The sequence below is a fragment of the Aegilops tauschii genome, chromosome 6, assembly GCF_002575655.3.
Source record: "Aegilops tauschii subsp. strangulata cultivar AL8/78 chromosome 6, Aet v6.0, whole genome shotgun sequence".
Taxonomy (NCBI): domain Eukaryota; kingdom Viridiplantae; phylum Streptophyta; class Magnoliopsida; order Poales; family Poaceae; genus Aegilops; species Aegilops tauschii.
In genome coordinates this window covers 32,915,485-32,930,518 of record NC_053040.3, presented here as the reverse complement: position 1 = coordinate 32,930,518, position 15,034 = coordinate 32,915,485, and the positions used below count along the sequence as shown (strand labels likewise).

Genomic DNA, 15,034 nt, shown 5'->3' with positions numbered 1-15,034 from the left:
TTCAAAGTTGTGTATTGACCTTTTTCTCATGAAACCACCCTTGTAGAGCCATTTTAGTACCCAATGCAAAAGGGGTTTGGTTCCGACACTCCCTCTCCGGTAGGCCCCAAGTCGTCTAGCCCTAGTTTTTTTTGGAAGGGGCCCCCCATGTGAGTTTCACTCTGTCTTTATGTTTGAGTAGGTCATAGGATCATGAAAAAACCCAAAGAGAGGCCCATCCTAGCAGTAGTTGGGTCGGCGACCCTAGAAGGGGGAGCATACTGATGCCCTAGATCTTCTCGCGGGATGTTCCGGTTTGTGAAGCAGGTGCCCCGTCAAAGTTGTGTATTGAACTTTTCCTCATAACACCACCTTGTGCACCCATGTTAGGATCAAATTCAAAAGGGGGTTGGTTATGACATTTCTTCCGTGATTTTGCATGATCCCCTCTCTTGCGAGCCATGCATCGTCTAGCCCTAGCTAGCTTTACTTCGGAAGAGTTCACCCCATGTGAGTTTTACTCATTGTTTGTCTTTGAGCAGGTCACAAGATCATGACAAAACCAAAGAGAGGCGACCTAATAGCAGGAGCTGGGTAGATGGCATCGGAAGTGGGAGGTTCACACTGAAGCCCTGGATCTTCCTGCCGGATATTCTAGTTTGTGAAGGTGGTGCTCCTTCAAAATTGTGTATTTACCTTTCCTCATCGTACCACCCTTGTGCACCCATGTTAGGACCCCATGTAAAAGTAAGGGTTGATTCTGACACTTCCTTGCGCGATTTCACTAAACCCCCTCTCCGATAGGCACCGCACGTCTGTCGTGATTTTATCAAAAGGGGCTGCCGAGTGCCGACGGTGAGCGTGAAGCATGGCACGATAGAGCGCCTCAGAAAAGCGCGAGAGCAGCGAAGTGAGAATACAAGCAGTTTGAGCTTATGGTTGCGGTCGGGTGAGCGAGAGACGCGATAAAAACATCGCCTGACACTAGACATGACTGCATAGGAGGGCCTGATGGAGAGGGAAAATCAGGAGGTCACTATTATCGTGTTAATATGATCATCAACAACAGGAGATAACCAGAATGAGACCTCCTTCATCAGTAGTGGAGGCATAGCAAATGAGGCATTGAGGAGTGGCTACAAAACACGTTTAGCGGAATGCATTGGTAAACTAAGTGTGATGTAGTGAATAACAATGATGTTCCGTCAATATCTATGTATCTTAGAGTGTTGTTCAATGGCAACGCATTAGGAAACTAGTATTGTAAGTATACCAAGAGTGCAATGTTTTGACTCTGTGATCGTAATCATAAAGAAAAATAGTTTAGAATGAAATAGAACCGTGAAGTGAGTGTAGTTCAGATGGTTAGGTTTCGTGTGGTACAACTAGCAAACAGGATTCAAGTCCTAAACTTAGTACTAGTGCTCGTATTCAAAGATATTGCGCTGCCTCGGTATCTCGAAGATGAGTATGTTGGGGGTACAGATGATCTACGAGCTGATTAAGGATGATTGACTAGGATTTAATTAAGGTGACGAGCCCACCCGTGAAATTAGACGGGGCACCATCTCGACCCCATCTCGACCCCATACAATTGAAAGTTACCTATGTTTAGCATATTTTAGGATGGCGGCTGCTACAAATCATCCCCATGATTTTGTCCAAAATTAAGCCGCCTCCACATCGGTCTGATTAGACTTTTCACATCCGTAGGATCAGGCAGCTCCCCCATGGAAGCACCACTCTCATGGCAGTAGCTCCCATGGTAGCACCGCGCAACACCGACAGCACTTCATGCAACCCCTACAGGAGCTCCGACTACCCCCACAACGCTTTACTGCAGCTCCGGCGGTGCTTCATTGTAACCCTGATGGCGCTTCAATGACCACTATGACGCTTCACTACAGCTCCGACAACGCTTCATTGCAACCCCAATGATGTTCCGTTAGTGGGCTAACGCTGGCACGGCGGTGCTCCACCGCAGCACCCTGATGCCGCCGGTGAAGCTTCACTGCACCACGACCACCACCGACGGTGGTCCATTGTATCACCGGGTGCCCCATCGAAGCTCCAACCTAGCACCTGATGGCCGCCGGCGAAGCTTCAGTGCAACGCAGCACAACGGTGATGAGGTGCTGTGATGAAGCACGATGACGACCGTAGAGGCTGCGACGCAGCGCGACGACGACCATGGAGGCTGCGATGCAGTGCGATGACAACCGAGATGCTACGACGCAGCAGGCGGGTGGTGGCGGCGGATCTTGCAACAGCAGTCGCACTGATGCACGCGGTGGTCGGAGGGGCTGCCATCGTGCGCGGCCTTGCGGTTAATTGGTTGCTGTAGAAGAGCGAATGGAGAGGGAGGGGAAGAGAACGTCGCTGGAGTTCTCGTTAGAGATAAGGATAAGGCAACGCTCGGGGAAGAAGAGAGAAAACGACTAAACGAGCTTCTCCCGTGTGAAGAGCCAAGTGGTGGTGGTCCCTCACAGGGACGTGTGTCAAGCATTGAAGGCTCGCGCTGCGATGAAATCATCCGGTTGTTTTTGATCGTTTTCCTTTAGGATAACCAATGTTTAGAACTATTTTTTGCTTTTCTAAAAAATATGGTTTTTTTTTCTTCTAAAAAAGGGCACGTCAACTTATTTTTGTTGTTTTTCTAAAAAAACAAAGTGGTTTTGGGCTTCAATCGTCACTCGCAGCGTCATTTTCCCCCAACCTGTGGCACCTGCCGCCGCCGCCTCCCCTGTGACCATGAGCGCCATGGCGGCCGCCCTCCACCGCCGCCCCCGTTCCCGCTCGCCTCTGGAAGACGAGGATCTTCTCTCCGAGATCCTCCTCCGCCTCCCGCCGCAGCCGTCCTCCCTCCCCCGCGCCTCCGCCGTGTGCAAGCTTTGGCGCCGCCTCGTCTCCGACCGCGGCTTCCTCCGCCGCTACCGCCAACACCACCGCCGCAGCCCTCCACTCCTCGGTTTCTTCCGCGACGACCATCCAAACATCACCTACACGCCTACCATGGAGGCCCCCAATCGTGTCCCCGTGAGTCGCTTTTCCTTGCATCTCAATGACAGGTACAGTATCCTCAGCTGCCGCCATGGCCTCGTGCTCATCTTCTACTCGACGTGGAACTATGTCCTGGTGTGGGACCCCGTCACCGGCGACCAGCACCGCCTTGCTGCTCCCCAAGGGATCGACATGGCCACTACCCCGATGGATGCGCAGGTGCTTCGCGCTGCTGCCGACGCCCAGCACTTCCAGGTGGTATTGGTAAACTACAAAAAGAAATATGCACGAGTGATCGCCACCATTTACTCGTCGGAGACCGGTGTATGGAGTAATCTCATCCAAATACCGGTTCGACGTGGGAACATGCAATATGAAGCTATGCCCCCTGTGCTGGTTGGGTATTCTCTTTACATCTTGCTCCCCGGGGATTCAACTGGGGATAGTCCAAGTGTAATTCTGGAGGTTGATGTGGATAGCCAGAGCCTAGCTGTGTTAGGTTTGCCAATGGATACCTTTGCCAAAGATCAATACCTGATTGTTATGCGAGCGGAGGGTGGCGGGCTGGGCGTACTCTCCCTGACAGGATGCACCGCCGAGTTATGGAAGAGGAATACCGACTGTGATGGTGTTGCTTCATGGGTGCTGGGACGAACTTTTGAACTGGACAACCTACTTCCCTTGAATCCAGAGAAGATAAGGCACGCACCGATAGTAGCTTATGCTGAGGAAAATAATGTGGCTTTCTTGTGGACATTTGGCAGTATCTTCATGATCCAGCTTGAGTCATTGCAGTTCAGTAAAATCCCCGAAAACAACAACTGTTTTATCTGTTATCCATTTGAAAGCATCTATGCTGCAGGTAATAGCATGTCATCAGATTCGGGTTATAACAAATCCATGTTCATTTTCGATAATTATTTGATGGAATATGCTGTTCACATTCTTTTGTGTTAAGCTAACCATTTTAAGTAGTGTCACATAATCATATTACCTGTTTCTTTTGCTGCTTGATTGACCTCTTCAACATATATATAGAGAATTTGTTCAGTAATCTTTCTGTTCTGATGCTTGTGTGAGAGCTTTATTTGATGGTTATGATCTGGACTCACATCTGTTACTTGTAGCTAGTCTGATAGTGTCCTTTATGCCTTTTATGTCACCAGTTCATCGTTGTATTCTATCTGGTTTGCCAACAAATATGTAGGGATGAATTTCTTACGTTATCACATACTGTTATTCGTTGAACTATGTGCTTCAAGTCAGACATAGCAAACTGTCTTTATCATTTTATTATATGAATATCTATTGAATAAAACAATGAACACCGGGATGTGGTAAGGATATCAGTGATGCGGGTGTGGCCGGTTGCTCGTCTGAGGTAGTGGCTACTGTGGCAGATGTTCCTCCTCCTTTGGATCTAGCTTTGCACAAGATGGTGACTCAAGGTGAGGAGGCGCAAGCTAAGGTTGCTGAGAAAGTCAGAGCGACCGATGATGTGGAGTGGATTGAGGTGGCCTTGCCTGTTGGTTTGGTTGGAGAGGTGCCTTCCTTGATCTCCTCTACAGGGATGACTGCTTCAGAGGGCAATACTAGTATGATGTGTTCCGGGTCGGAGGAGCTACTTGGTGACATTGGAGCACCTTCAACCACCTTGTTGGATGAGCTCCTAAGCAGTTTCAGTTGCACAACGCCACGGTCCTTGCTCGTAGAACCGATTCATTTGCAGATTGAAGGGGCATCTACTTGTTCCGAAAGGCGTAGTGACCGTTTGGATAAGAACAACAAAAACTGCAACATTCCTACTGCCAAACGCGCTGAATATCGGTTGGCGGAGGCTTATGGGGAACTACCGAAGGGAATGACATCTAAGAAAGCCACCGGGGAGGATGTGCAAGAGAAGATGAAGCCTTATCTACATATGTATCAGAAACCGCTTACGCCAACGGCGGTCCAGGCAATTCGTGCCTTGGTGAAAATCAATGTTTGATCTCTTTTTTCAGAAGGTTAGGCGCAAGTACACAGCTAGTTGTAGGTGTGTTCTTGAGGTAGCAGAGGTTGACTTGGTTGGGTATGTTGTGTTCCTGGTGGTCTTGGGCTTAGGCATCCTTGTATCTGGATCGGACGACGTCCCTTGAGTGCTAGCCCGGGCTATGTGGTCTTCGCCGGTTTCCCTTACGTAACCGTGCCATGTATGGTTTTTGGGTCCGGTTTTCCTTATTAACTGGACCAATTCTCTTCTTCTTAATGTAATGCGGGAGCTCCCCGCCCTCTGATGAGGTTCCGTCAAAAAAACAGTTGAACTAAATTTCACTGTTTGCCTTTTGACATATATAAGAATTGTGTGTTGGTAGTGTTAGTTCTGTGGCGCAGGTCTTTCTCATGTTGAAAACAACTGCATCGGAATATTCTTTCAATTTGACAGGCTGTATGGTTTTGTTTATCCTTGTAATGTTGTATCAGATCCCAGTTATTATTTTTTTCCAGATTACATTTGTGAGTTATGTAAATACTGCGTTGATGCCTCCTTGTATCTCTTTAGCTTTCCATTAGGTTATTTGACTTCTTATGATTGCAGAAACAGGCATTGGTGGTGGACATGATGGAGCTGATCAAGATATGCTGAATCAATGATATACTGGTTGAGCAGGAAAGCTTATCTTCTGAATGTATGTTGAGGTATCTGAAGTTCTGAACTGTTCTTTCAAAAACATGTATTTTTTTCCTTTTTACTGCCATTCTCAAGTACTAAATTGCAAGGGAGGGTTGTATGTTTTTCTCTACAATCTTTTGCTTAACTGTTTCCCACCTGGCCACTTCTCATCATCCCTTCCTCGGCAGCTCTCCATTCTCTTCCTCATGCCTTCACCCACTTACATTCTCTTTTATTTGCTGATGTTTTAAGCTCCTCTACTAGATATGCTCTTCGCTTGCCTCTCCCTTCCATCCAGCTGCCTTGCTTTCAGTTTACCTCCTCCTTAGTACTACCCAAGTCCCCTCTAGTAGTGCTGATTTTTCTCCCTTCTAGCTCCTCGGATTACTGATGACTTGATACCCTTCCCCCTTTTGTGCAAAATTTTGTTCCTACTCGGTCATAGATTATGATGGTGTGATGTTAAGTGGTAGCAGAATGAAATACATCCTTTTTTATGGTTCATAGTTTCGTTTTAATTTTACACATGCTACATTGCCTTTAATTAGTTTTTTGTTGTTATGGGTCTATCAGGTTCTAGTGATTTATATATATCTGTCTGTGTAAGGGACTGACAACTAAAATTAACCTGATCATTTGGTCTATACTTCCTTCACTTATATGGGCTTTATACCCATGCCATTTCACATTGCTGCTTATTTTGGATCATTCTGATACCCAGTGAACTAATTATTGTAACAAATTCTGAAGAGAGCATGCCATCGTGCCATGCCGTACTACTGTTTATCGTTCCACTTGCAGTTAAGTATTGCAGATTTCTGGAAGGTTATTCTAGTTTTAGGCAGTTTTCTTAAATATTGTCTCGACACCTCTCATTGTTAGTTGCATATTCAATTGGCCGTTGTCTGCTGCAAACTATATGTATATATGCTTTGTGGTAGTTTAATTTCTTAAAATTGATCAGGGTTGATGTTTAACACTTTATATTAAACATATCATCAAGATGGCACGACGAATATTATCATTGGAAGTAGTGGTCAAATGTTGTGCCGAGTGAGAAAAAGACATCTATTCTTGACCGAAGTAAGTCTTCTGTCTGTTAATAAGGCGATGCATGATCCCTAGTTCAGGCTTCTACATCATGAATTTGATTAAATTCATCCATTAGTGACTAACTAGCTGCTTCTGCATTTAAAAAGAACAACGACAATGAGCTAGAAACAAAACTTTGAAATTTCTGATTTCCTACTCCATGAACCCCTTGTATGCCCACTGATCTTTTATCCTCTATTAGGACCAGATATAGCCAAAGATTGCCAATAAAGTAACACTAGTAGAAAACTGGGCTTTGGTCACAGGGCAATATTCACATTAGTCCCGGTTCAGTCACGAACCGGGACTAATGTGAGCATTGGTCCCGGTTCGTGCGGCCAGGGGCCTGCCGGGCCTCGTGGGGCATTGGTCCCGGTTCGTCCGGACCCTTTGGTCCCAATTGGTTGGACAAACCGGGACCAATGGGCCACGCTCCTGGCCCACCACCCTTTAGTCCCGGTTCCTATCACAAACCGGGACTAAACGGCTGGTCCTAGTTGCGCCCAGTGTTTAGTCCCACTTCGCCAACCGAAGGGCGCTCACACCAGTTTATAAGCCCGTCCCTCTCTGCATTGTTGACCTCCTCTTAAAGTGAAAATAGATGCCCTTATACAGGAAATTTGACCTAAATTCACAGTAAATTTCATAGAAATTTATTATGAATTTATGTTGAATTTCCTCTATAAGCGCATCTATGTTCATTTTTTTATATTTATAAAATAAATAAACCTTAATAAAATAAATAAAAATAAATAAACCTTAATAAAATAAAATAAAATAAACTATAGTAACTAAAATAAATAAACCTTAATAAATTAAGTAAAAATAGCAGCAGTAAAATAAATAAAAATAGCAGCAGTAAAATAAATAAAAATAAAATAATTAAAGTAAAATACATAAGTAATTAGAAATAAAATAAATAAGTTTTTTGTTGTAAGTAGAAACAAAACAAAACAAATAAAGCAAAAGAGAAAAAAACAGAGGAAAAAAATTATGCCACCTACTGGGCCACCACGGCCCGAATGCGACTAGAAACCCATCCATGGGCCAGGATTCAGGCCGGCAGAAGGCCCAGTAGGCCCCACAGGCAAAGAGAACGGTTAGGCCCGAAAGCCTGCAGTTGAGAGGAATTCGAGAGGATGGGCGCAGCAGCGCTTATAAACCACTCTCGAGCTCTCTCAACTAGCGAGGTGGGACTAAACTTTTGACGCGGGGCAGCACAAGGCCTTTGGTCCCGGTTGGTGCCACCAACCGGGACTAAAGGGGGCATTGGTCCCGGTTCGTGGCACCAACCGGGACCAAAGGCCTTTAGTCCCGGTTGGTGCCACGAACCGGGACCAATGAGTTCCCTATATATACCCCATCGCCACAGCAGAGCACTCCAGAGTGCTCTATTTTTTCTGGCCGGCGAGGGGAGGGCATTTGGGTGCTCTAGCTCACCTCCTATGCACATGAGGTGTTCGATGAAATGTCTGAGCCACACTAGTTAATCTTCCTCCTCTCGAAACTCGACCTCCGAGCTCCATTTTCCGCGAGATTTGTCTAGGTTTAGCGGTCCGTCACGTCCCGTCCCCGTCTTCACCGCCGTCGATCGCCCGCGCCGATCTCGTCGCCAGCACCACCGTGGTGAGCCTCTTGTTCTTATCTTCTTTCTGAAAGGAAAAAATTCTTACTTTATATAGTTACTTGTCTAATTTTGTTACTTTTATTATTCCTTCTTATTACATAGTGCGATGGTTTTGGTATCCGCCCCCGTCGGCCCTCGTCCTGTCTATGATTCGGATGTGGTATATATTATCTTTTTATAACTATTTGGTTCATTTATTGTTTATGACAAATATACCGACTAACGTGACATAGATTTTATTTATCTAGGAGGTGGTTGAACCGGAAATTCTAACCGACCCTATTGTCGAGAGGTTAAATTTAGTTGAAGAAGAAAACAATTACTTGAAGGAAAAAATAAAAAAAATTGAGGAGGAGAAGATGATATTGGAGTTGCATGTTGCGGATGTCGTCGATGATCACAAGATCAAGATGGATGCAATGCGCTTGAAGATTAGACAGATTAGAAAATATGCCATTCATACCGAGGCTTGGTATCATTATGCCGTTGGATCAATTGTTACCTTGGTTGCGATTATGATCGCATTTGTTTTCGCATTGAAATGTTTTACATAGTTTCAATGTATGGTTTAATTAATTAGATGCTCTGGAGAGCTATATATATGTTGTTAGATGAGAACTATGTATGTACTTTGGTTTTAATGTGATGATGAACTTCTATTAATTTGGTCACTTAATTATCTATTCATGATGTTCTGTAATGGTTTTTGACACACTTAATTATATATAATGCACGCAGATGAACCGGCAATGGATGTACGGTGACAGACACATCTCCGAGTACATTAAGGGCGTGCATGATTTTCTCGAAGTGGCTGAGGCAAAAAAGCAGAATGGTTTTATGTGTTGTCCATGCCCTATATGTGGGAATACGAAGTCTTACTCTGTCCGGAAAATCCTTCACACCCACCTGCTTTACAAGGGTTTCATGCCACACTATAATGTTTGGACGAGGCACAGAGAAATAGGGGTTATGATGGAAGACGGCGAAGAAGAAGAGGACGATGACAACTATGTGCCCCCTGAATACGGTGATGCTGCAACGGGGGAAGCTGCTGAAGATCAAGAGGAACCAGACGATGTGCCCAATGATGCTGCAAGGGGGGAAGCTGCTGAAGATCAAGAGGAACCAGTGCCCGATGATGATGATCTCCGCCGGGTCATAGTCGATGCAAGGACGCAATGCGAAAGTCAAAAGGAGAAGCTGAAGTTCGATCGCATGTTAGAGGATCACAAAAAAGGGTTGTACCCCAATTGCGAAGATGGCAACACAAAGCTCGGTACCGTACTGGAATTGCTGTAGTGGAAGGCAGAGAATGCTGTGCCTGACAAAGGATTTGAGAAGCTATTGAAAATATTGAAGAAGAAGCTTCCAAAGGATAACGAATTGCCCGACAGTACATACGCAGCAAAGAAGGTCGTATGCCCTCTAGGATTGGAGGTGCAGAAGATACATGCATGCCCTAATGACTGCATCCTCTACCGCGGTGCGTACAAGGATCTGAACGCATGCCCGGTATGCGGTGCATTGCGGTATAAGATCAGACGAGATGACCCTGGTGATGTTGACGGCGAGCCCCCCAGGAAGAGGGTTCCTACGAAGGTGATGTGGTATGCTCCTATAATACCATGGTTGAAACGTCTGTTCAGAAACGAAGAGCATGCCAAGTTTATGCGATGGCACAGTGAGGACCGTAAGAAAGACGGGAAGTTGAGAGCACCCGCTGACGGGTCGCAGTGGAGAAAAATCGAGAGAAAGTACTGGGCTGAGTTTGCAGCTGACCCAAGGAACGTATGGTTTGGTTTAAGCGCGGATGGCATTAATCCTTTCGGGAAGCAGAGCAGCAATCACAGCACCTGGCCTGTGACTCTATGTATGTATAACCTTCCTCCTTGGATGTGCATGAAGCGGAAGTTCATTATGATGCCAGTTCTCATCCAAGGCCCTAAGCAACCCGGCAACGACATTGATGTGTACCTAAGGCCATTAGTTGAAGAACTTTTACAGCTGTGGAATGAAAACAGTGTACGTACGTGGGATGAGCACAAACAGGAGGAATTTAACCTGCACGCATTGCTGTTTGTAACCATCAACGATTGGCCCGCTCTCAGTAACCTTTCAGGACAGACAAACAAGGGATACCACGCATGCACGCACTGTTTAGATGACACTGAAAGTATATACCTGGACAAAAGCAGGAAGAATGTGTACCTGGGCCATCGTCGATTTCTTCCGACCAACCATCAATGTCGAAAGAAAGGCAAGCATTTCAAAGGCGAGGCAGATCACCGGAAGAAGCCCGCCATGCGTACCGGTGATCACGTACTTGCTATGGTCAATGATTTACACGTAATCTTTGGAAAGGGTCCCGGCGGGCTAGCTGTTCCGAATGACGCTGAGGGACACGCACCCATGTGGAAGAAGAAATCTATATTTTGGGACCTACCCTACTGGAAAGAGCTAGAGGTCCGCCCTTCAATCGACGTGATGCACGTGACGAAGAACCTTTGCGTGAACCTGCTAGGCTTCATGGGCGTGTATGGGAAGACAAAAGATACACCTGAGGCACGGGAGGACCTGCAATGTTTGCACGAAAAAGACGGCATGCCTCCGAAGCAGTATGAAGGTCCTGCTAGCTACGCTCTTACGAAAGAAGAGAAAGATATCTTCTTTGAATGCCTGCTCAGTATGAAGGTCCCGACTGGCTTCTCGTCGAATATAAAGGGAATAATAAATATGCCAGAGAAAAAGTTCCAGAACCTAAAGTCTCATGACTGCCATGTGATTATGACGCAACTGCTTCCGGTTGCATTGAGGGGGCTTCTACCGGAAAACGTCCGATTAGCCATTGTGAAGCTATGTGCATTCCTCAATGCAATCTCTCAGAAGGTGATCGATCCAGAAATCATACCAAGGCTAAGGAGTGATGTGGCGCAATGTCTTGTCAGTTTCGAGCTGGTGTTCCCACCATCCTTCTTCAATATCATGACGCACGTCCTAGTTCATCTAGTCGATGAGATTGTCATTCTGGGGCCCATATTTCTACACAATATGTTCCCCTTTGAGAGGTTCATGGGAGTCCTAAAGAAATATGTCGTAACCGCGCTAGGCCAGAAGGAAGCATCTCCATGGGCCATCAAACAGAGGATGTCATTGGGTTTTGTGTTGACTTCATTCCTGGCCTTAAGAAGATAGGTCTCCCTAAATCGCGGTATGAGGGGAGACTGACTGGAAAAGGCACGCTTGGAGGGGGGGACTCAATAATATGCAGGGACGGATATTCTTGGTCTCAAGCACACTACACAGTTCTACAGAACTCTACCTTGGTGACCCCGTATGTCGATGAACACAAGAACAGTCTACGCTCCAAACACCCGGAGCAGTGTGACGACTGGATTACATGTGAACACATCAGGACTTTCAGCAGTTGGTTGGAAACACGTCTCAGAGGTGACACCACTGTTTGTGATGAGTTGTACTCGTTGTCCAGGGGACCATCTTCGACTGTATTGACTTACAAAGGATACGAGATAAATGGGAATACATTTTACACGATCGCCCAAGATCAAAAGAGCACCAACCAAAACAGCGGTGTCCGCTTTGATGCAGCAACCGAGAGGGGAAAGGACACATATTATGGTTACATAATGGACATATGGGAACTTGACTACAGACATGATTTTAAGGTCCCTTTGTTTAAGTGCAAATGGGTCAATCTGTCAGGAGGCGGGGTACAGGTAGACCCACAGTACGGAATGACAACAGTGGATCTGAACAATCTTGGGTACACTGACGAACCGTTCGTCCTAGCCAATGATGTGGCACAGGTTATCTATGTGAAGGACATGTCTACCAGACCGAGGAAAAGAAAAGATAAGGAAGCGAATACATCATACGATGAGCCAAAGCGGCACATAGTTCTTTCAGGAAAAAGGGACATTGTGGGAGTGGAGGGCAAGACAGACATGTCTGAAGATTATGAAAAGTTTCACGAAATTCCTCCCTTCAAAGTCAAGGCTGACCCAAGCATCCTGATAAACGATGAAGATTATCCATGGTTACGGCGCAATAAGCAAATGACACAAGCGAAGAAAAAGTGAAGACTTTCTCCCACAACTATTATGATGATACCATGCCAACTTTGTAATAGACGAGTATGATACCATTATCCGTTTTGTACAAGAAGTGCATCTAGTTTTTGCCGTAACCCTCTCAACTTTCTTGCACATGCTATGTGGATGAAATGATGATACCATGCCAACTTTCAACCTTTTTAGAGTTCATTTGAAATGCTTTTCAATTTTAGGGTCTTATAGCTCAAAATAATTAGTAAATGCATGAAAAATAACAGGCCAAAAATTAAAAATTATGCCACCTACTGGGCCACCACGGCCTGAATACGATTACAAACCCATTCATGGGCCAGGATTCAGGCCCGCAGAAGGCCCAGTAGGCCCACAGGCATGTACAGAGAGGTTAGGCACGTAAGCCTGCTTTAGAGAGGAGCTCGACAGCTCAGGCGCACTGCACCTTATAAACAGGTGCGGCTCTCTCTTAGCTAGCGAGGTGGGACTAAACTCACCACCACGCCGCTGTGCAAGGCCATTGGTCCCGGTTGGTGGCACGAACCGGGACCAATTCCACCCTTTGGTCCCTGTTGGTGCCACGAACCGGTACTAATGAGGCTGTGGCCCCACGAGCACCTTTAGTACCTGTTCGTGGCACGAACCGGTACTAGAGTTTCTTAATAGCTAAGCAGTTTTTTAGTCCCACCTCGCTAGCTGAGAGGCACTAGGAGCGGTTTATAAGCCCTGAGTGCAGAGACGATGAAGAAGAGGCGCAATGCTCACGTTGCTTAGCTTCAAGCCTTGAGGAATAAGGTAGACTGCATCGAGCTATGTGCAGTGCAGTCTACACTATTCCGAAAGGCTTGAAGCAAATCAACGCGCATTGCGCCTCTTTTTTATTTTTAATCATTAAAAGCAAAAAGAATTTTCATAAAGAACTTTTTTTTTATAGAAACTTTAATAGCAGAAAGAATTATCATAAAGTAAAATAAATAAGTAATTAGAAATAAAATAAATAAGTTTTTTGTTGTAAGTAGAAACAAAACAAAATAAATATAGCAAAAAAGAAAACAAAAAAACTAAATACAGCAAAAAGAATTTTCATAAAGAACTAATGGCACTAATAGAAAGTTTATATTTTTTCTAAAACTAATGGCACTAACAGACAGTTTATAATTTTGCTGACCTAAAAGCAAAATGAATTAAAAAATAAAGCAAAAAACAAAAGAAAATAAATAATGCAAAAAACAGAACCAAAAAACTGGAATTTTTTTTAAAAAACTACCACCTATTGGGCCACCACGGCCTGAATACGACTAGAAACCCAACCTGGGCCAGGATTCAGGCCCGCAGAAGGACCAATAGGCCCACAGACAGCACAGTGTGACATTAGGCCCGTAAGCCTGCATTTGAGAGGAGCTCGAGAGGGCAGCCGCAGTGGGGCTTATAAACCACTCCGAGCCCCTCTCAACTAGCAAGGTGGGACTAAACTTTTGGCCGCGGGCAGCGCAAGGCCTTTGGTCCCGGTTGATGGCACCAACCGGGACCAATGCCCCCCCTTTAGTCCCGGTTGGTGCGACCAACCGGGACCAAAGGCCGCCGCTTCCCGCCCTTTGGGCTGCTGAAAAGGGACCTTTGGTCCCGGTTGGTGCCACCAACCGGGACTAAAGGGTGGCATTGGTCCCGGTTGGTGCCACCAACCGGGACCAAAGGTGTGCCTATATAAGCCAACACTTGGGAAATTTTCAGATACCTCGCCAGTTGCCCCCGACGCCGCCAGGCTGCCCGTGCTCGCCGTCGCCGCCCGCTACTCGTCGCCGTCGCCCCGCGCCCTTGCCTCGACGGGTCGCCGCCCAGTACTAATGAGGCTGTGGCCCCACGAGCACCTTTAGTACCGGTTCGTGGCACGAACCGGTACTAGAGTTTCTTACTAAGCAGTTTTTTAGTCCCACCTCGCTAGCTGAGAGGCACTAGGAGCGGTTTATAAGCACTCAGTGCAGAGATGATGAAGAAGAGGCGCAATGCTCACGTTGCTTAGCTTCAAGCCTTGAGGAATAAGGTAGACTGCATGGAGCTATGTGCAGTGCAGTCTACACTATTCCGAAAGGCTTGAAGCAAATCAACGAGCATTGCGCCTCTTTTTTATTTTTAATAACTTATTACAACTCCGGACTTCTTGTGTTCCGACAAAATAAAATAAACTTTAATAAAATTTATGAAACTAAAATTAACAAAGTATTTTCTGTTCAAAACATTATAAGAAACCTCTATTATTATTGAAACTAAAATCATATAAAATTGATGCAACTAAAATTATCGAAGTATTTTCTGTTCAAAATCAGTAAAAGCAAAAAGAATTTTCATAAAGAACTTTTTTTGATAGAAACTTTAATAGCAAAAAGAATTATCATAAAGTAAACTAAATAAGTAATTAGAAACAAAATAAAATAAAATAAATAAGTTTTTTGTTGTAAGTAGAAACAAAACAAAATAAATAAAGCAAAAAAGAAAACAAAAAACTAAATACAGCAAAAAGAATTTTCATAAAGAACTTTTTTTGATAGAAACTTTAATAGCAAAAAGAATTATCATAAAGTAAAATAAATAAATAATTAG

At 45.2% G+C, this 15,034-nt stretch overlaps 1 protein-coding gene across 1 annotated transcript; it reads left to right on the top strand.

Annotated features, from left to right (window-relative positions):
* The first annotated feature begins 2,739 nt into the window (after window positions 1-2,739).
* LOC109770062 (uncharacterized) lies at window positions 2,740-5,605 on the top strand. The gene is made up of 3 exons (XM_020328770.1): window positions 2,740-3,680; window positions 3,775-3,841; window positions 5,558-5,605. The coding sequence occupies exons 1-3, from the start codon at window positions 2,740-2,742 to the stop codon at window positions 5,603-5,605; spliced, it is 1,056 nt and encodes a 351-aa protein (XP_020184359.1).
* Window positions 5,606-15,034: the final 9,429 nt, after the last annotated feature.

Excerpts from the sequence above, each read along its gene's own strand:
- LOC109770062 (XM_020328770.1), top strand. The coding sequence starts at position 2,740 with ATGGCGGCCGCCCTCCACCGCCGCCCCCGTTCCCGCTCGCCTCTGGAA. Across the intron at positions 3,681-3,774 it reads TTGAATCCAGAGAAGATAAG|TTCAGTAAAATCCCCGAAAA; the intron begins GCACGCACCGAT and ends GAGTCATTGCAG. Across the intron at positions 3,842-5,557 it reads TGAAAGCATCTATGCTGCAG|AAACAGGCATTGGTGGTGGA; the intron begins GTAATAGCATGT and ends TTATGATTGCAG.